Below are 23,153 nucleotides of genomic sequence, written 5' to 3' on the forward strand. Positions count from 1 at the left end.
TCCATGCGTGGGGAATAGAAGAGGAATCATTCTTTTCCCCATGAGAAGAGGAATCATACTGTGTTGGCGAAGGCTCCCTGATTATCCCTATAGAATTTGATTGGAATACTTTAATAATAGAGTTCGATTTTATTTTATTTAGTCAAGGTTAATCCTAATTAATCCTGTGGATGTTAATAATGTTGGTTTCGCTCTCTGGTACAGAAAGAATTTGGTACAATACCTGTCCATCTGCCCCACTTCCCCAATCCACAAATACCACCAACCACTTTTCTTCACAGCAACAACAACAGTCTGTCTGCCTCTGCCTGCCTGCTTGCTTTTGCCTTTACATCTCAGCTCATGCGTCTCCACTTCCAGCAGTATCTCTTGTATGCCTGTCCGTCAATCAATCAATCACATTGGGTTGCGTGACATCCAAATTCCAATACTGTCTGGAATAAACCATGTTACCCATTTCTTAGTATCAATTTTTAATGTTTTAAACACCTCTAACTCTGTTTTATTTCTGGACCCCTGTACTACCATTGTGCTCAAGAGAAAAGTGTGGGTGGATATTCAGAATAGACCATACTGGACTCTGTGTTGATGTGGCTCCTCTGTGAACCAGCCAGAGAGTAGGCAGCAGTTCAGTTGTGGAAGGAGTTTTGCACTGGGCGACCAGACCTTTGGGCTTTAACATTCGGCAGCATATGGGGAGGCTGGAACTCCTAATTAAGGGGAGTTCTTACGAAAGACTCGGCCACTTTAGTCACTGACATGTGGAGTGATTAATCGCAAAAGTTGCAGAAATGTCTGAACTCAATGTTTCTCAGGGTAGGATGCTACTCCACTCTTACTTTTTGGTTGTCCAGGTCCTCAATCAGTGATTAGAGCTTCAACTAGTTGTGATGATAGAGAGCAGATATGGTACCGAGATGCCTGAAAGTATGTTTGATTATCCGAAAAGGTTGCAGAAATGTCTGAACTCAATGCTTTTCAGGGTAGGATACGCTACTCCACTCTTACGTTTTGGTCGTCCCGGTCCTCAACCAGTGATTAGAGCTTCAACTAGTTGTGATGATAGAGAGCAGATACAATACCGAGATGCCTGAAAGTGTGTTTCTTTTAGGCAAACTAAATCTGTTTTTCCCATACTTGGACGTTTTGGGGAAGATTATTGAAATTTTGTTGATGTGATACTTTGGGATTCTGACAATGTTAGGCCATGAAGCCTGCTTGAGCTTGTTGACATAGATTGTCTTGTTACTGGTTATGTTTAGTGAATCTGCTTAACAGTGCAGTAGGTGAGTCCTATGGGATACAGGGCTGCTGGATTCATGTTTGATGCAACTATTTGCAGGAACCCATGGAGCCAGAGGCCTTTTTTCTGCATACCCATTATTCACCGAATGCTTTCCGTCTCTCACACAGACCGTGATTGTTGCTCTGGATAGTTATAGTTTTTTGAGTTTGCCGAGAATCCTTACTTTCCCTTTCTTCCTATGGTCAGGTAGAGATCTTTCAGGACCTTACTTGAGGTATGCTTGTAGGTACATTTATTTTCACGGAATACCAGAGGAAGCTTGTACTTCTTATTTACCTTATATGAAGATAACTTATTTTTGCTTGGTACCGTCATTATAGACAGAAGTACATCGTAACATAGAAGCACAGAAAGAAGAAAAGAATCCGCGACATTGGATTCTAATAGCGTTCTGCCTTTCAAGCCGCTGTGGCCTAATAAGCAATGGAGTTATGTTTGAGCTCTGAGCTCGCCTGTTCAAAATCAACAATCCGCTTTCCTGGTTCGGCTGTTGCTTCTAGCATTGTGATTCCAAACTAGAACAGTAAATATGTCCTTGGTAATATGACCAAGTTACTGTTTTGCTACTGGCATGCCTCTGTCCCAATATTTCTTCTGTAAAATTGGGAAATGGAATACAGATTAAATCTTATTTCAAAGAAAACTACAGTTCCCTTTCTTCCCACAGGTACAAACTGGTAGTCTGTGTTTGATTTTGCCAAGTGCAGTTCACAACATCTGAAATGGGTTGCATAGTTTAAAATTGTGCCATATACGCTGCCAATGCCTAAGATATATGGCTATCAGACATCCCTTTGGGTTTTAGACTTTGTCTACCTTGGGACAGCTTTGTTTCATGCCCTTTCTACAGTATCTGTGAATTTCTTTCTTCTTTTCTGATGTTTAAAAGTTCAGAGAGCACCTTTTCTAACTGCTCATCCATTTCTTAAAGGTCTAAATAACCTAACAACTAAGCAGCCTAGGAAAACCATAATCATCTTAGCTCTCGGAGTGTTAGGTTTTGAAAAACCATATGCAACTTCGTTAATTCTCCAGCCATCCAGATTCTCTGCCCCTTTGTTTATCTCTGTTGATTTCGTAAGTTTTCTTAACAAATTCTTCTAATGTCTTTGTGGAATATTCAGAACTTGATTTGGTAATAAAGTAGTTGATTTTGGCAACAGATCATTAGAGCATTCTATTCACTGATAACTTGGGTACTTGAGTTAGCGCTTTTGCATTTTCAGCAAGCATAAAATTCAACAGCTTTGACATCCATTTTGAATTCCAGAATAATGGGTAAATGCATAATTATTCTTGAAAATGCTCAGTACCACAGCAGATATTAGCCAAGTATTATTCTTGAAAATGCTCAGTACCACAGCAGATATTAGCCAAGTTCAAATAGCACGCTCTCACTATTTTTTCCATTCTCGAAGCATAATCATTTTCCATATTGCTTTAGGCCTCTGAGAGAAGCAAAATTCATGTATCAGGATAGATAATTTTCGAGAGGAAAAATGTATTGACATGATTTATTATGGGTTTAAAATGGGCAACAAATGGGGAATCTGTGAATTGCGTTTCTAATCTAATAATTATTTGCAAGCTATAATGATTGGCTGTCTGATGCTATTGATACCATTTTGGTTCTGCAGGTAACGATTTTGGCAATTATTGAAAGAAATCATTGATGCAGCATTATAGATTCCATTTAGTTGCAGTTGAGATACTTCCTGCTGGGAATGTGACTACTTGCATCTTTGTATAGTTAGTGACACAAATATTTAGTGGATGAGTAATTCTCTGGGGTTTAGCATACCTTCCAAGCTACCTGCGAGGTTCTCCCAGGGATGTGGGCTGCGGTTGCCTAGCGATATGACTTGTTCCCTTGAAGCCAAGATGCTTACTCAAGGTAATGGTTTTCATGGTGGGGGGGTAGTGTCCAGTTATATCTACCAAAGTTGTGGCTTGAGTAGATTGGCACTGGCAGTGAAATGGTGGGGTCAATCCACTGTAAGCAATACCAAAAAGCAGAAGCCATCAAAGTGGCCAAAGCTTGAGACAAAATGGCATACAAAGTTGTTCGTTCTGTGGGTGCTGGTTGCAGCAATAGTCTCTATGTGGATTTTCTATTCCATGGATTATGATATTATAGAACGTCGCAAAGAAACATTGGCAAGCATGTGCGACGAGCGTGCAAGAATGCTGCAGGACCAGTTTTCCGTGAGCATGAATCATGTGCATGCTTTGGCTATTTTAGTTTCCACTTTCCATCACAGGAAGCATCCATCGGCTATTGATCAGGTTGCTTGTCAACGTTTATCCTTGGATACTTTATGACGAGAGTACTATTTGTCATTATAACATTCTTTACCTATTATATTCTACATAATGTTATTCAGTGTCATCGTACATGGCTAGGAGGTTTTGTTCAATGGCTCCATTGTTTCATGGAAATATAACATAGAATTCTAAATCATGAAATTTCACAAATTTGGACAACCTGTAGAATTTATGATCCTTTCACATTTTTTATGATCTTGACTTGAATTTTAATGAAGAAATGACATATTGGGTCTATTTATGCTCCAAACCAGTCCATAATGAAAAATATGAATACATATGTACTTGCATGTTTACAAAAGCAAAATTTATATATGCTTCTCTTGCAAGAAAATACCATTTATTGCTATTGGGTATTAGCTTAGCAAGATTTAAAGCTTGTTTAGTCAGTAATGTTAAGTGCTTTATGTTTTTTCTGAGTTTTTACTAACCTTCATAAGACTGCCAGTTAACTTCAGACTGTTATTTGAATTCACCTTAATGGGTTCTTGTTCATGCAGAAAACTTTTGCTGAATACACTGCAAGAACTGCTTTTGAGAGGCCCCTCATGAGTGGTGTTGCTTATGCTCAGAGAGTTCATCATTCAGAGAGGGAGCAGTTCGAAAAGTGGCAAGGTTGGACAATCAAAAGTATGAAGTCCAGGGAGCCATCACCTATACAGGATGAATATGCACCCGCAATCTTCTTTCAGGAGACTATTTCTTATGTTGGATCCCTTGATATGTTGTCTGGAGAGGTGTGATCCCCCATTTAAAACTTTTATTTTGGTTCTTAAGGTTGCTTATACTTTTTGAAGCCGCTGTTTATGGCTCTTACAAATAGTTGGATTTTTAAAATTTGTATGGCATCTCTTTAGACTTATCCAGATTCCATATAACGGTATACATGTAGGAGGACCATGAAAATATAGTGCGGGCTAGAGCAACTGGGAAAGGAGTGCTTACAAGTCCATTTAGATTATTAGAATCAAATCACCTTGGAGTTGTTTTGACATTTCCAGTCTATTATACTGATCTTCCTCCAGATGCTACACCAGAGGAACGTAACCGAGCAACTGCTGGGTGAGTCATATATACTTTTACAACCTCTAATGCATCCTTCTGAATTTTAGTATTTCCATATCGAGGATGACCAAAATTATGTTTGGTGAATTCATCCTTGGTTGTAAGTCATAAGCATCTTTCAATTAAGAGGGTTTGAAAGTACCACGTCAGTTAAGCTACCTTTATATCTCAGATGCAGTTGTTTTCTTTAATAATTCAGTTCAAAGCTCAGTTTTCATCTGAATAAAGAACGTAGGGGTTATCGTTAGGTTTAAATCTTTTCGGACATCTACTCATAACCATTGAGTCAACAACCAAAAAGTGAAAATGTGGGCTGAGCTTGTGTGGGCTTCACATTTTCTTGCGGCCGTGCTTCTTAAACCACGAAATAAACAACCTCTACTTAGAAAATATGTTCATAATTATGGATTTTTACCAAACATGTTGAAAGGGTTTAATCAATATAAAGTACAACATACTCCCAAGTCTTCTAGATTCTACTTCTTGACTAGTTAGTATATGATGTGAAATTTTTTTGGAGGAGGCCCATTTGAAAAGAAATTTCAGCTAATTTGACATTGGTTCATTTTATGGTACACAGGCAGTTCAAATGAATATTTCTTCAGGGGTCTAGCTGAAGTTCAATCTCTTCACTTTGAAAAAGCTATAGACCTTCTGTTACGGAGTTTCAATCTTTTGGGCTCAATTGCATAAGTAGAACAAGGAACTTTAAAAAGGTTCAAGACCTTCTTTCACATTATCAGCCCTCAGAGTCCAGTGTAAATATTGAGTCCTATCTTAATATAGGCTGCAGAAATTATGAGTATTTGGAGTCACCTCAGGGTGTAACTGTTTGTCAAGATAAGCAGTGGATCAAGTCAGTGAGGAATTCCAGGAAATACATGAGGTCGCGTTATTTCATGAGGAATTGAATCCTTCAGTTAACCAGTACATCACATAATATGCTTGGAAAAGTGGATCTGATCTTGACAGCCTCATTATTTTTTATTAGCTTAGCATAAGTTATCATCCATGAGCACAGCTTTTAGAATATTCAGTGCTTACTGAATCAGCGGATTATGATAAAATAGAATGCTGATCAACGTGTAAATATTCTTAACTAATTGTCACCCTCATTAAATTACTCAAGATTTTTCTTTAGCTTTCAGAGTGTGTCGTTAATTACAATACAAGTGTATGCCATGTTAGATGACAAAAAGTGCTATTTATATAATCTAGATGGTGTTGGTGGTCACATGAATAGTAGATGTTTGTCATATCAGAATATTGTTATCATATTCCATTGTTCTGGACAACCTTAGGCACCTTGGGTTTATGCTTTATCATAATGTCAATCTTAATCTAATATCAAGTAGACATTGTAAGGTGAATCAATTATGAAGCCTTCAATTAATCTTTATTGGAAAGCTATTGGGTTATGAACAATGGATGGGCTTCCAGGTTGAATAGGTACTATAGTTAAGAAATTGATGCAGAAGCTATTCAGTTATGAACAAACGACGAGTGCCCTTGTTGAATATGTTATAAGAGTTATATTCTAAGCATGTGACTGATCCTCTGATGATTGATGGAGTGTCCACTCAAAATATTGGAACATTTTAAAACTTAATAGAGTTTAATTCCAGAAGGTCTTCCACAGCTAAGAATATATTTCAAATTTTCAAATGACCAAGAACAGAGTTGAATGATAGTTATAATGATCCTATGCTAAATTTGAATTGATAAAAAATTCCTTAAGAAGAGAAATTTAGATTCTATGGTTTTCTTTGTTTCCAGGAAATTTCTTGGACCCCTTCACAAGGTCCTGTTGCTGTGTAAGTTTACATCGTGGGTTCCCTGTTGTTCATTGGAATATACAGGGAAGTTATGATCAACCAATTATTAGAAGATTATAGTGTCAAGGAACTTCAGATTTAGTGTTTATATGGTTTTCGTCTGAACAAGTTATTGGTAAGAGAACTATAAACACCAATAGTTACAGTTCACATTGAGGTCTTAATTAGGGTCAAGGAAGGACAATAAGCTTACTGGAAATCAAATTAATGGGCTTCATTTGTTTTAGGAATTTGTTTGGAAATTCCTACAGTGCTCTATGGAAACAAGGAATTATTCAGCAGGAAGAAAAGCGTTTCACCTTAACATGTAACTGCATGGAACTAAATTGGAGGGAGGTGCATGGAGAGTAGGGGTTAACTTGATGATGAACGTATGACAAAGTAGCATTATTCCAAGTACAGTGGAACTTCGAGGATGGATCTCCTGGAATAAATGATTCAAAAGTTTCAGTCCTTCATTGGTTCAAGCATAAAATCAACAAGATATGCATGTGCAAGATGAATTTTCTCTCGGTTATGATTGTGGATGTGCAACATATTTGCATAACCATGAGGAATATGATTAGAGAAAAAGTTCTTGATCATCTGAGCAAGACAAAGAAGTTTCTTATTCTAGAAGGCTGTATGTCTGAAAGATAACGACAGACAGTTCTCAAGATTGCAAGCAGAATTTAAGCTAAGCTAAATTAGGACATCACTTTTACTGATACTTGGGCCAAGAGGATTACCAGGCAAGACATTTTTCTATCCAGGTTTTGTTTTACATAATTCTTCACCATGTCAGACTTTGATAGATTGATTTTATGCCCCAATGCAGTGTTTGAGTTGAATGAAGCAACGTGTTAAATCTCTTTTTTCCAAGGGATTATCATCACATCTGTGGATGGCAGCCCTAGTAAACCTGATGGCATAGACTAGTGTGCCTAACATAGGGGGTTCAAACGGAGGGAAGCTTCCCACATTTGTAGATGGCAGTCCTAGTAAACCCATCAGTGTAGACTAGTGTGCCTGACCCAAGGTGTTTCTAACTGAGAAGAGCATGTCGCAGTTGTGGATGGCAGCCCTAGTAAACCTGCTGGTGTAGACTAGTGCACTTAACCTAGGGGGATTCAAACCAAAGGGAAAACTTGTCACAAGTGGGATTTGAACCTGGTTGGGGAGGATAACAACTTGTCCTCCTAACCATCCAAGCTTGGATCCAACAAGTTAACAAGTCCATTTGAAAGCTCAAGACCAGACTAAATTTTTTTCATGTCTAATCGCATTGTCAAGTGATTAATAACAAGGAGTTAGATGTTGAAGAGCTGTCTTACTCTTACATCATATATAAACATTCCGGAATATCTGACATCATAGATAAACTTTCAAGATATTGACAAATGTTAGGTGTGGGCTCTTTTATGTGGAATTAAAGAAGTTTGTGTGTAACCAGAATATCTATCTGTATCTAATGAACATAGTTAAATAATTTTAACCCTCATATGGATCACTCTGGTATGTCGTCCGATTAACCTAGCAGTATGGACCTGAAACATGAGAAGGGCTCTTTTGGTGAGTTGTGAGTTAAATGGATGCGGTCTCACAGACTAAAGAATTGTTTTTTAGCCTTCCGTATGCTATCTGATGTTTTGTTATTCTGGATGTCAAGGCCTAAAATCTGAACTAAATAATTGTACAGTTCGCAGTCTGGAAGTTCCCTCTACTAAACATGAAATATCGGGACCGTGGATCTTAAGCAGGTACCTGGGTGGAGCATTTGATGTAGAGTCATTAGTGGAGAACTTACTACGCCAACTTGCTGGTAATCGGGCAATTATTGTTAATGTATATGATATTACCAACAGCTCAACTCCGTTGATAATGTATGGTCCCCAAGTTACAGATACTGTTGTGCCACATGTCAGTCATCTTGATTTTGGAGACCCGTTCCGGAGACATGTGATGCATTGTCGGTATGTAATTGTGTAGTAATAATTTATGTTCTAAATGAGTTGCTAGTGATCTCTGTTTGATGGCCAGCAATTTCCAGCAACATTGTCTCAAATGTTTTTCTTCTGTTTAGGTCTGTTTTGATGGCAGCAAACATTTTGAATGCAGGTTTAATGAGAAACCTGCAATCCCATGGTCAGCAATTACAACATCACTTGGAATATTTGTGATTGCTGTGTTAGTTGGTCACATAATATATGCTGCAGTAAACCGCATTGCTAAAGTGGAAGAAGACTTTCGTAAAATGGAGGAGTTGAAAAAGCAGGCTGAAGCAGCAGATATTGCCAAATCTCAGGTTGTTTATTACAAAGGCTTTCATGGACAGCATAGCATTGTACTTGGGAATAAGATTATTAACCAGTACTTCTATTTCACTTTAGAACCTCATCCAACCTGCTTGAGTTATTTTTTCAAATCAGTTTTTCTCTTAAATATTTTGCTTTAGCTAGTTTGGCTGGTCAAGTTATTTGTGAATAACTTGATCTAGAGTAATTCATATCCTGTTATTTTTTTATGCATTGTGCTTGCAGTTTCTTGCTACCGTATCCCATGAGATCAGGACTCCCATGAATGGTGTTCTAGGTAAATGACAGCTTATCTCACACTTAGTTTTTGTAAGTTGAGCATGTTGGTCACGTCTCATTTCTATTCTTCCGTTCATGTTTAGTTTGTATGACACCTTAAGGCTTAGATAAATAATTTGTATCTCCAACAATTTTTGACAAGATGAAGGGCATGTTGCTAATGTATTTCCACAATAACAATTCAGGAATGCTGCAGATGCTTATGGATACAGATCTTGATGCAACCCAACAGGACTATGCTCGAACTGCTCAAGCCAGTGGGAAAGCCCTCATAGCTCTAATAAATGAAGTGCTTGACCAAGCCAAGATTGAGTCAGGCAAGCTAGAGCTTGAGGAGGTTCCCTTTGATTTGAGATCCATTTTGGATGACGTTCTTTCTTTATTTTCTGGGAAGTCTAGAGACAAAGGCATTGAGGTATGCACCAATTGCAGTATTACGAGACACTCTGTGCTTCTCACTATCCCTGTTTTCTATTTTAATCATCTCCCCGATTTTGTGTAATTCCTGTTCAATTCTAGTTTTTATTTTGTACCTTTGATGTATTTTAACCAGTGGAACAATGAATGTGTATGTGCACCTGCCTTTCTTTGGTGGAGAGAAGCTTGCAGTATTTGTCTCAGATCAGGTGCCAGATATGGTTGTTGGTGACCCTGGGAGATTTCGACAAATCATTACAAATCTTGTTGGAAACTCTGTTAAAGTTCGTTTTCCAGCCCCACATTTCCTTGCTTTGCACTACAGTACTTGTGCTAATATTTTAAAAAACAGTTTGTACATTAAAAATTCAATGTTGAACCCTCAAGAGTTCAGTTGTAGGGGATCAAATGTCATTGCTTGTTAGCGAGCTTAGTTTTACTGTATTTTTGCTTTTACAGTTCACAGAGAGAGGTCATATATGTGTAAGTGTTCACCTAGCTGAAAATGTGAAGGCTGTAAGGGAGGCCAATGTTGAAGCATTCTCAAAGCAGTTGACAGAAGATAGGAAGCAGAGTTCGAAAAGTTCATGCAACACTTTGAGTGGGTTTGAAGCAGCTGATGGGACGAATAGTTGGGAGACCTTTAGGCTCCTACTATCTGATGGAATAATGAATCAGCAGCCTGGCACAATCAATAAGCTGTCCTTTGCTGAAACATCCGACACCGTAAATTTAGTTGTTAGTGTTGAGGATACGGGAGTTGGAATTCCTATACATGCACAAAGGCGTGTCTTTATGCGCTTCATGCAAGCAGACAGTTCTACTTCACGCACATATGGAGGAACAGGCATAGGTTTAAGCATCAGCAAACGTCTGGTGGAGCTTATGAGTGGTGAGATGAGCTTTGAAAGCAAGCCAGCTGTTGGAAGCACATTCACATTCACAGTTGTACTTAAAAAAGCCCATACAAGCCAGGATATGGAGCGACATCAGCCTGAACCCTTACCCACCATTTTCAAAGGAATGAGAGCTGTTGTGGTGGATGGAAGACCTGTTCGAGCTGAAGTAACAAAGTATCATTTGCGGAGGCTTGGTGTGCAAGTTGAAATAGCAAATGACCAGAAATCGGCACTAGCTATAATATCTGGAGGGGAAAATGGTGATATCAGATGCAAGTAAGAGTCCTTTACTTGAATATAATGTGATATTTTGTCAGTCTATTGTATTAGGATAGAAAAGTCACATGTTTATGGATTTTTCTTGTATTTTTAAAATTTCTTAAACTCTTTGTAATTGAATGGTGGCATTTACATTATATGCAAGCAGGATTTATTTACTTGTGGAATTGTTGTTTGTCTTTTGCATATTTCATAACTACAGAAGATTCTATGCGAAGTTTATCATAATTGGATAATATTAATATTTTTTATTGTAATTGATGTGCATTTTGTATTTCAGAGCAACAGGAAATACAGATATGGTTCTTGTTGATAAGGAAGCATGGGGTACAGGAACAGGTCTCACATTCCCTCAACTTTTGAGAGAGTCAAGGCTGAGCTCTAAAGCAGGAAGTTGCCCCATGTTACCAAGGATGATTCTTCTTGCTACTTCCATTAACAGTGTAGATTCAGAGAAAGCTAAGGCCATTGGATTTGTGGAAACAGTAATCATGAAACCTCTTAGAGCAAGCCTGATCGCAGCATGTCTCCAGCAAGCTTTGGGTATAGGAGATAAAAGACAGCAGGGGAAGGGAGTTATGGATGGATCTCCATCTCTGCACAGTCTTCTATTAGGGAAGAATATTTTGGTAGTAGATGATAACAAAGTGAATAGAAGAGTTGCAGTTGCTGCTTTGAAGAAGTACGGGGCAAAAGTGGAGAATGCAGATAGTGGGAAGGATGCAATAGCAATGCTTCAGCCACCACACAAGTTTGATGCGTGCTTCATGGATGTTCAAATGCCAGAAATGGATGGGTATGTGTCCAAGATGTGTTGCCTTTGTGCCCTAGCAAATTAGCTCCTTTTGCTGTTATTTCTGTGTGTCTTTGGCAAGTTCTTGAGACATGCATGTTATTTTGGTAAAATGACTGTCCTTATTTCAGGTTCGAGGCTACTCGGCAAGTACGTAATATAGAACAACAAATTAATGAGCATATAGAATCAGGAGTTGCTTCTCGTGAGGCATATGGGGATGTTGATAGATGGCATGTACCCATATTGGCAATGACAGCTGATGTAATCCAGGCAACTAATGAGGAGTGCACAAGATGTGGAATGGATGGTTATGTGTCAAAACCCCTCGAAGAAGAACAACTGTACAGAGAAGTAGTTCGTTTTTTGGATACCAAGACGAAACCTACTTAGTGATGAGGATCAGATATTGTTATGATTTTGAAGGTTTAAGTTGCATGTTAAATGAGTTTCCGATGCAGTGCAGAAGGGTTGATGCGTTAAAAGCCCTTTATTGGTCTGGCCTTTGGTAAAAATTATATTACCAACAATGAGCAAACTACATGTAAATAATCTTCACGAGCTGCAGAGCAGAGTGAGTTTCTTCGAGCCTTCTCCTAGTCCATTTGATAAACTAAACTAGCCTGGTTGCTTTGTACATTTGATGAGAGAAAATGTGATGGTCATGATTATAATTGATGAATACTGATTTCTCATAACGTGTGCTGATTGGTGATATTTTGCAGGAACATGCAAACTCACATTCCCATTGATACTATTATGAGTTGTATTTTAGAATTTCTTTTCGATTCACTTGCAATTGTATGTGGCCCTACATGTGTTAGTAGTATCAATTGCGTATCTTCAGATGCCAAATTTTGGCATGTATAGATCTGCAGGATCCTCACATCTGTTTACTCTGTTGATTGCTTCTTGTATAATAGTCATGACATTGATTCTTTCATGGAGGATAGCATGCAACATGCTTTCCTTCAAGGTCTTAATTAGACATCTAAGAAGTATTGATGTCTAGTCAAATTGGCCTGTATAAATAAACATTTGCAATTGGATCCATGGAGTTTAATGTGATGAGCGCTGATTCCAGTTAATCTGATGGCAAAGTCTTCCATAGGTTGTGTTTTGAGATAAATTTAAAATTCCCATACAATATTGGAAGAATCATCTCACATTAGAGACATGTTTAGATCTAAATCCCACAGGAAATGTATTTTCTGTCGGTCATTTGAACAATTTCGTTGTAATTGAAGAGGCTTTAGTAGGTGGTTCTTCTTAAAAAGATATCCAATACTTTTGATATTTAATATACTTATTCCAAGTTTGGATTAAGATGCAATCTGTAAAGATCATCTATTTTCATCAATAAACGCACAGATACTTAACTGGTATAGGTTGCAAAGATGCCTATGAACACTAATAGAATCCGCAGTAGCAGAATGTATGTAATCTGAATTCAAAGCGGGAGACAGATTTGAATGCAAAATTGCTGTATTGTGAAAAATATAGACTAATTTCTACCAACTCAAGAAAGAGCTTAGTAACTTTTTTTAAAGTCAAGTTGATATATAAGTAGAGTCAAGAAAGAGTTACAAGAAAGGGGCTGAGCATTGAAGCATCTTACCTGATAAAAGCAGAACTGAAATTACTTAATTTGAGTTCTTTATTGGAAAATAAATAAATGCAGCACGTTGAGTAGAGTATTTGGCTTTAAAGGATTGATAATATTTATAAATGAAAATTTATTTCCAATGGATCAAGTCGATTTGGGAAGTTCAAAGGTAAATGGTTAGAAAGAAAAGAAGCAAAGAAATGGACAATAAGGGAAAATACAAAGGCAATGATTCAAGACGAAGAAAAAAAACTATTAATAAATAGGGGTTTGGTAAACTTAGGATACTCCCTGGAATTTTTAGGCCTACCAATGGAGGAAGAGTACTAAGTTGAGTTTGATTATGAAGAGATTAATATATTATATTTCTGGTGGAAACTTGGGAATATGATCATTCATCCATCTTAGAGATAGATGGATTTAATTAATGGTCAGGTTAAGTTAAAAGAACCAATCAGTCAGGGACCTTGTACAACATGTTAAAAAACTTTATAAAAAAGATCATTTTAAGTAGTTCATTAGGTGGGGTTTAATATTAAAAGAAAGTGACAACTTGGGATTTCAGGGTTATTATAACTTCACAAGAAAAATAACTTGATAAAAATTGCCCTTTCTATAGTTTGGAAAAAAATAGTACTTTTTACCTTCTTATTTTTGAGACTTCAATGCTAACATGGAAAATAAGCCAGGCACAATTCTTGTCATCACCTTTAGCTCTAACACACTTTGGTTGGGAAGAAGGCCCTAATTTGACGAGCTTAAAAAACAGCTTATTGAAATTACTTAATGATAAACTTGTGTTGTTGTCATGACTTGATGATAAACTTCTGTAGTTGTCATGACTTGATGATAAACTTGTGTAGTTGTCATGACTTAAGACTTTGCTATGGTTTAGGACAATAATCAAATTCCAAACGATGATTTGTATCCATGATCTAGCTGATTGTGTAATTGATTTAGTACTCTATGATCCTAATAATCCCTCGACTTTGCTCATAAGTTCATAAGTTTAACTCAAAACCTAATGAGAATTGCCTTATTAATGAAAAAGCATCTAATTTTTTATATAAAAAAACACCACCTAATGAGAATTGCCTTATTAATGAAAAAGCATCTAATTTTTTATATAAAAATACACCATATTACCATACTAGTGGAAAACAATTTATCTTATATAAATAAAAATAAACAATTCCTAAAATACAAGGGAGTTAAAACTTACTCATAAATGCTAACAATCACTTTTATTCAACAAAAACAAACATCGTCCCTGAAAATCTAGAGTTAAACCTACTCTTAAATGATAACAATATAGAAGACCTTTATCACATCTTTAGAGTGAAACTCTAACTGTTGATTATTACGTGGTTTTCTAAAACTTCCAAAATAAATTTTGGTCAAATACTTCATACAATAAAGATTACGACATTGATGGGAAAGATATTAGGGTTGCCTTATATGAACGCCTAAATGATATCAAAATAAATACGTAAGAAACTCTAATTAAAAAAAATTGTTAATACATAAATTGAAATCAAGAAAAATGATTAAACCTCTCTAAGTTCGAGCCTAAAATATTTGGAGACCCATCTTTACTCAAAATCTTAAAAAAAATCATAAGATGCTATGAAAATAGGAATTTATACCTTAAAATGTTTATTTGGAGACCCATCTTTACTCAAAAATCTTAAAAAAAATCATAAGATGCTATGAAAATAGGAATTTATACCTTAAAATGTTTTGTAATTCTCGTAGTGTTTCAAATAACAATTAGATTCTTCTTATTAAATAAATGTTCACCATAGAAAACATTGGGTTTGGGATTAAGCATAAATGAAAGAGGGAATGTAAAAGCGGTATTGTTTGGGATTAAATATTTAGCAAAACGAAAAACTAGTCATTCAAGGTTATTTAGCATAAATACTAAAAATTAGAAGTTGTTTTTCTTATCCCTCATATTCACAACCTCTTCAACCTCGCAGTCAAGGAGGGATTCTCCAATCTTTGGATAGAAAACATTATTGCTATTATTTTTAAAAAGAGGGGACTTGTATAGCCCCTCAAAATATAAGACCATTATGGTTAGTCTTTGTTTAGTTAGAATATATGGAATACTTTTGAAGAAGATGAATTGTTGGATTGAAAGTCATTAAAAGAGCTAAAAGTCAAATGGTGGATTTCAAAGTTACCATGTGACATTAGGCCATTTAAATAGCTTAAGTATTGCTATTGAAGAATGTTGAAACAACAAAGTTAGATCTCTTGTTGTTTCATGGTCTTTAGAAAATCTTTTGATGTTGTATCTAGAAGTAGCCTTTGGGATAGATTAGAAAGCTTATGGGTCCCTTATGTGTTGAGGACTACACTGATAAAGTTGTACCAAAGGGTCACAACACAATTTAGAAATAACAAGGGGTGGTTAGAAGAAGTTAATTGTAATATAGGGGTTAAGCAAGGTTGTTGTTCATCGCCTACTTTATTTGGAATTTATATGATGAGCTAGATGAATGCTTAGAGGAAATGATGGTGTGTAAGCGTGGAACTGGTAAAAAAACTCATAATACGCCCATAGCATGTATGCAATATTGTTCTTTTAGCAAGGAGTCATTGTGACCTTGACACGCAGCTCAAAATTCTCAAAGTTTTTTGTGTACACTATGGTGACTATGAACCTAGATGAAGCAAAGATAATGATAATTACATCTATGCAAATCACTTGCTTTGGTTTTATTTATGACAATAATGACCCATTTGTATAAGCATCTTTGTGTTGAAATTCACCATAAGCTAAATTGGAATCGCAATGTTGGAATGAGAACTAATGGAGGATAACAAGCTTATTTTGGTCTAAACAACAATTATAATGAAGAATGATTTTGTGATGTTTGGGAAGGTAGTTTCAGTATGAACCTTAACCCTTGAAATTGGATAAAAAACAAGATATCCAAGAATATGATATAAAATCCTCATAGCTTCATATATCAAAATACCCTTCATGTAGGGAAAAAATGTACAAGGATCCTCTTATTGAAGGATAGGTTCTTGTTCACTTGACTCTTCAAGGTGACAACTTGCTGATGGTCTAAGTTCCAATACAATATACTTGAATACATACTCCATAAGAAGGACAACATCCTTATTTATAACTAGCTAGATAATCTTAATCTTAATAAAAAGCTTACTATATCGTGGGCCTTATTTAATGAGGCTGCATTACATTTATGCAAGGCCAACTATTTAGTGGGCCTTATTTGATAACAACAAGCATAGTGGGCCCATTGCACCTTACATTAAATGGACACCGTACCTACACTACTATTACTCTAATGTTCCTTTTAGACCCCTATGACACCCCTAGGGAGGATCTCACCATTTTATCCCCCCTTCAAAGAGTATTGTCGCAATACTTGGAGTGAGGATGTATAATCGGAAACCAAGTCCCATGTATAGGTACTAATCACAACCCTTTAGTATAGTGGGAAACCAAGTTTCCATCTACAAGTATTGATTGCAATGCTAAAGTAATACAATATGTTCATCCATAAACCCAGGTCCCATGTTCAATTGCTAATGTAGACTCCCAACTAATGACACTTGAGCTTTCTGAAATTGTTGAGTATTGTGCTCCACATTCCCACGTGGGTCCAAATAAATAAAACCATCCATATTCACAAGATCATCCACATAGCTACAAAAGGTCAAGTGTGGGTATGGAAGGAACACTACCACTTGAGAATATGTTGATAAAACATTGGTAGTTATAACTTGCACTAAAATCTCCTCAATGATCTTCACTTCATATGGTGGAGTAGAGTCATCAAAACATAGCTAGATGTAGTTGTCTTCCCAAAAATTACCACTATTCATATACCATTCATCACACATCTTTTCTAAATCATACTAAGGATATATGTCTTCATACTCTCTTCTAATAAAATTATATGTGAGTAATTACATGGTCCTCAATTTCTTCCAAACCCTCCCTAATTTTTTGGAACCCATCCTTTTTGTTCTCATGACATTGATGGAGCATGTTCTCTGCAAGTTTTAGAACAATTCCATTTGATCCACTCATTGCATGTCCCTTAACATGGACATTGTTTGTCTTTTTAGGGTCTTGAGGCTACAAATTTTAAATGGCCCTAAATTCTTTAATACTACCCTAATTTTCTATTATGACGCCAATCCAGAAATGAGACAACAACATTATATTAATGTGTTTGTGTTACTACAATTAGGTTCATAAACAAAGATATAATTGTGCCAGATGAATGTCAATTTGAAATAGATATAACCTCCATGATACTTCTCCAATTCTTTTTTTGTGAACCCAATTCTAAATTTCATAGCTAATCTACTTCTACCACTATTGCTCTCACTGCAATTTGAGTGCTCTTTGCCTTGCAAAACTTGTGGATATCACTACAAAACTCGTAGAAGAACTAAATTTAAATCAACTTCGAGATCGTCACTTTTTGGACTCTGATTTGAATGATTTATTTTTTGGTTAAACTAGGTATTTTCTTGAAAGAAACTCAACATTGCAATATGGTTCTTCAAACTTTGCACAAAATTATATAGATTTGGATTTGTGTGTTGTGGCACCCTTTATCCCTTTGAAACTTTTCAAAAAGGGGAGAAAAATAATGACAAATTCTTCCCTTTCTTGCCCAAGAAAGTGCTTTGATACAAATTGTTATGATCCTTAACCCATAGAATTGAATCACAAACAATATATCCAAGAATATGACCAAAATCCCCTTAATTCATAGATTGAAATACCATTTAGGTATGGGAACACCATATGATGGTCCTTTTATTGAAGGATCAACTCTTATTCACTTGCCTCTTCAAGGGGCAAACCTATTAATAAGCTATACTCCAATACATACCTCACAATCCATCCTTATTTATAGCTAGAAAGAAAACCTTAATCATAACCAACTGCTACCTATCTAATGGGCTTCCTTTAATGAGATCACATTGCAATTATTTAATGCCAACTATGTAGTGAGTCTTATTTAATAAGAGAAAGCATAGTGGACTCAGTTCACCTTAAATTAAATTCCCACCATACCTACACTATCATTACTCTTTTAGGGCCTTTGGCCTCCCATTACACTTATAGGGAGGATCCAACTAGTATCTCTAGAGAAACTTGGAGGAAACTACAAGCATATCCAAAAGTGCTTTATGATTGGAAATATTAAAATCAAACACTTTGCCTTACCTAATTCTTTTGTTAAATGTCAGGCTTACATATATTGGGCATGAGGCTCTAACTCCATCATTAAAGTATAAATTCAAACTAATTATTATTAAAAAGGAGAAAGACTCTTCTTAGCATTAATTTAAATAACGATAAAATCCACTCAAGTGAATATGGACATGCTATTTCTTAGCATCATCATTGGGAATAGTTGAAGAAGATGCCTTTGATAATATAAACACCATTTAAAATACGATTATAACTAATTATAAAGAAAAAAACGTGATGTAATAGTGAAATTAAGAATAAGAAAAAGTTAGTGTAATATAAAGAAAAAATTAACCCCAAGTTAGAAGGCCAAAACAATCTCTAAAGTAAGAAGAAACTCTAATGAGTTTCACAATAGCTACTAAAATTGGTCTATTTAACTACAAAGTGGAATCTTCCATTATATGTTTTCCATCACTAATGAAATAAGTGTTAATTGCCCATAATCAACCTCACTCTTCCTCAACTCCCTTTTGTCCTTATGATGAACCTAGTTTGATGTTTAAAATGTCAACCAACTAATCTCCAATGTGGATTATAATGCAATCTTCATAGATATCATGTTAATTATAGAATCTTAAAATATGTTAAGTAACGCAGGGTTACCCCTGATTTACCCACAGTATGCATATACAAATGCATAATCACATTTTCCCTAGGAATTACTCTCTAAGGAGTCAAATCTTCAACCATCCCCTTTATCAATTTTAATATTGAATGATTTGCTAAAACCCAACATAGTTTTAACCCTTCCTTCAATATGCATGTATTGGGACTTTATCACCCCTCAAACCTTCACATATGACTTTATTTAAAACCTTTCATTATAATCCATCCTATCAGGACTTATTCACCCTTCATTAACCCTTATTAAAACTTCAATTGCCTTTTATTAACCCAATATATATATGGCCGCATATATAATTAAACCACTCTTTAACATTGGTTATACCATGGACTTAACCCATAAACCCTTATATCCGTGCTTAATCCTTTATAAACCATTTACGAAGGAAATACACATAAACATACATTTTCTGCCTGTATACGGCCTCTGCACGTTTTCCGAAGCATGCCTTTATCGCAATCGGGAATCGCTCCTCCGTGGGTTTCATTAACAAAGGTCTCTATTGCATCCGATATGCAATTAATGCAATATCGGATTTCAAATCATATTCAACTGCGCTTATAACGATATCGGGTCCGCCTACTTCGCCTGTCGCACTACTCCTCCGATCTCCGAAGCCCTGAATCCCCGATCGCTGATACTTCCGATCATTGATCAATGCTTTATCGCTATCGGTGTATCGGCCATCACAACATTGCAATTCTATGGTCCGTTGTCGCTTGCCCTTGCGAAATCCGATTTGCGATTAGATCACGACCATTGATCTGGTTCGATCCAACGGTCCTCAATTAATAGGCGATCACTCATCGCACTTGTCCAAAGGCTGGTTACGATAATTTCAAAAGGATTTCACCGATGTGATTTAATCCTGGCCATTGATCATAAAGATCCAACGACTATGGTTCGCTGATACTTCATTTCTTTCACTCTTACACTTCACTTAGATCTTATGCCATTCCTTCAGATTTCTATGGTTTTCGGGTTTTCCAAAGGTTTCACCTTTCGCTCCTCTGCTGCTCCGTTTATTCCCGCTTGAGCTTAACTCTGTGATTTCTATATCACAATCATTCCATAGCATCACTTGGTTCTCCAATTGGGTTCTACGGCCCTTTACTATCCTCTGTATCGTTTCCTCCTCTGTGTATTTGCCATGACTCTACCTGCATATATTTATTTACACTGAATTCCAATTCAGTGATCACTCATCATTTAATACTTGAACACACATTTATACAGGTTGAATCAATCTTTGTATATATAAATACAATCAATTAATTACAGAATGCGATCTCTGTCTCTCGGGCTTGATTCTTCTTTATAGTGGCCTCTGGTTCCTAATCTACCAGTAGGCTTACCCACTCCAAATGTCTAACTTCCTATTTTCTTTTCAATACATCATTAGCAGTGTCTTTACAGTTGAGGAATTTTTCCTCAGTTACTTTTCAGTTTCTAAACAGTTTCTTCAAATTAATTCCTAACTAATCCTAATCCTCTCATGTTCTCCTACATTCGAGAACATTTACAAATATGTCTCACAATATCTAATTAATTCCTATTCTCATTAAAATCATTCAAAGGCCTAAATATTTATATTAATTCAATACTTAGGAAACCAACTTCCTTGAAACACAAGACCCCCTATGTCTACTAAACTACAATGATATTGTTGGGCTGAATGCTCCTGCATCAGACTCCCAAGGTAGAAAATAATCATGATCTTCTGATCATGTGTCTTCATATGTTGTTTAGAAAAAACCTTCAGAGTCCCAAACTTTAGTTTGCAACCGCCCAAATGCTTTGCTCCTTTATTGCTGCTGCATGTCTGCTGTCTTTTGTTTCATTCTCCTTTCTTTTCTTCCCTTCTCAATCAGCTTCACCTTCTGATTGATCACTCATTCTGTCATCAGCTTCCTCCATCTGAGCTGCTTCATCATTAGCTTCCACAGTTCTTCTATCTCCAAGTCCAGCGCATCTTTGGTCTGGTACACATATTCTCTTTCTCTTGTCTTCAGATTATTGTTGCTTTCCTCCAACTTCTGCAACTTCATGCTTTTCTCTTCCGTGGCTTCTTCTTCTTGCATTAAATCTTCCTCAACATCCGCAACAAAATCTACATTCACAAACCAATTATTAAAGTACGAAACATAAGGCCTTGGTGCCTCTTCTCTCCTTGGCAACAATTCAGCTTGCTGCTCTGTTTTCTCCTCCTCTAATAGCACATTAGTATGCTATTTTGAATTCTCAAAAGAATTCATGAGACTGTCAGCTAGTCTCTCCTCCACATCATCTGCTCCAATGATGTCTTCCTATCTTTGTTCACTGTAGTGAACTTCTTCATTCTCATTCAATTCTGATTTTACAATCTGAACTCTTACCTTTTGGTCTTCTAGCCTTTCTTCCAAAAGACTTAACTCATGCCACAAATTTGCCATCTCGCTAGGAATTTCTCCCAAAAGTTCTATACAATCCTCACTATATTCTTCTTTGTCACAAGCATAGCTTACTGGTGACACTATTTCTTCATTCGAAAACCAGTCACCATCATACTTTCCTTGGAAAATTTCAGCTTCATTCAAGTCAATTCCATAGGATGGTTTGTCTTCTGCAATACCTGCACTCACACATAATTTGTCAATTTTAAACCCACGAGATTTCATGATCTCATTTGATGATTCAATCATCAAGTCCTCCTGTTGTTCCAAGTCCTCTATATGACTTAAAAACACTTCGATGGTATTTTTCTCAGCCTCTTCAAGCCCTCCACTTAGTTGCTTGATATCCTTCTCCACTTCTTCTTTTAGAATAGAATTTAGATTCTGCCTATCTTCTTCCTTCTTTATGACAATATCAGAAAATTGTCCTTCTTCATGTGTTCCACCTGCAACCATACACAAATCATCAGATTTAAAATCATGTGACCTTTTGGTCTCACTTGAAGTTTCAGTCTTCAAGTCTTCATCTTCACCTAGAACTTCACCCTGTTCTGGTTCACAAATAGATTCTTCCTTTTCCAACTCAGCCTCTCTGAGTTCTTCCACCTGCCACTTTACTTGCTTTTGTTGTAGTCTTCTATGTAGCTTAGACCACTTCACTGCCTTTTTCCTCAAGGCCCAACCTTGTCTTTGGTTTTCCTCAAGTATCATCCTCAATACATTGAGTTGTTCTTTTATCTCTGCAATTTCCTTGTCAATCTCCTCTTGACTCATCCTCTTGCCATTTGCCTTGGCAACCTCTTTCTTCATCTTTCTTCTACTGTGGTCTTCCTCAGAACCTCTGCTATGACTATCAGTAGTCATCTTCTTCTCCACATCTATGAGTTCCTCATTCATTCACTATGAGCTGTATTAAAGCCTCTGCCACAACAAGTCCTCCTTGTTGCAACTTACCTCACCAAGCTTTCCTCTGTACTTGGTCTTTTGGCAAGTATTTGGTTCTCTATCTCTAGAACCTCTTTGAGCACTTCTCTCTGCTCCTTCTAGGCTTCAACTCATCTGCCTCTTCTACGAACACAACTATCCTCTTGTACTTCAATCACCATAAAATACTAGGTTCTAACCACCTCTTCTTTCACTCAGAAACTCTTACCAGCTTTCTTCATCTTTTAGCAATTCTACCCACATCCTTTGTGGAATTGCCTTTGTGAGATGCAACAATACCTCTGCAGTAACAAGTCTCCTCCTTGCTACATATGCCCCACTAAGTTTCTCTCCTATGAGCTCAGTCTGTTAGCATTTCTCTATTTCTTTCCTCTTGAACCAATTGAGCACTCCTCACTGTAGATTTCTGCAACCTTCTCACATTCTTATGTTGTTACCTGTGTATTAGTATAAAAACACACATTCTTCAATCTTCAAATCAATTTAAAACAAAACATGTCATCTCACCTTCAATATCTTTGCATGATCTTGTTCCACCATTCTCCTGCACTTTGAATGGATTGTTCTCTATTTTCTTGCATCTGCAAGTTCTGCTACACATCACCTTTTGTGTGCTTATTGTTTTTTAGATTAAAATATGATCTCCCTTGCCTGCATAAACATCTTAAAACATAACTATGTTCTAAGTTTTCTCAAAGAGCTTTAACTTGCTATGATACCAATTAACGCAGGGTTACCCCTGCTTTACCCACAATATGCATATACAATTGCATAATCACATTTTCCCCAGGAA

General features: G+C 36.5%; 1 protein-coding gene across 3 annotated transcripts; it reads left to right on the plus strand.

Moving 5' to 3' along the window:
* Window positions 1–222: 222 nt before the first annotated feature.
* Window positions 223–12,770, plus strand: LOC149262418 (histidine kinase CRE1-like). 3 transcript variants are annotated; one of them, XM_089424472.1, is made up of 13 exons: window positions 223–983; window positions 2,944–3,592; window positions 4,132–4,368; window positions 4,524–4,693; window positions 8,271–8,483; window positions 8,629–8,815; window positions 9,051–9,102; window positions 9,290–9,519; window positions 9,707–9,805; window positions 9,981–10,696; window positions 10,980–11,495; window positions 11,624–12,066; window positions 12,218–12,770. In XM_089424472.1, the coding sequence occupies exons 2-12, from the start codon at window positions 3,080–3,082 to the stop codon at window positions 11,883–11,885; spliced, it is 3,195 nt and encodes a 1,064-aa protein (XP_089280598.1). In that variant the 5' UTR covers window positions 223–983; window positions 2,944–3,079; the 3' UTR covers window positions 11,886–12,066; window positions 12,218–12,770. The 3 variants fall into 3 exon arrangements, with proteins under 3 accessions (XP_089280598.1, XP_089280590.1, XP_089280605.1); XM_089424464.1 differs by having other exon boundaries at window positions 223–816; XM_089424479.1 differs by lacking the exon at window positions 223–983 and adding an exon at window positions 1,028–1,492.
* The last annotated feature ends 10,383 nt before the right edge of the window (window positions 12,771–23,153 follow it).

This window comes from Pinus tabuliformis, chromosome 6, assembly GCF_031772625.1.
Source record: "Pinus tabuliformis cultivar Carrire ecotype Pingquan chromosome 6, CPIR1, whole genome shotgun sequence".
Classification (NCBI taxonomy): domain Eukaryota; kingdom Viridiplantae; phylum Streptophyta; class Pinopsida; order Pinales; family Pinaceae; genus Pinus; species Pinus tabuliformis.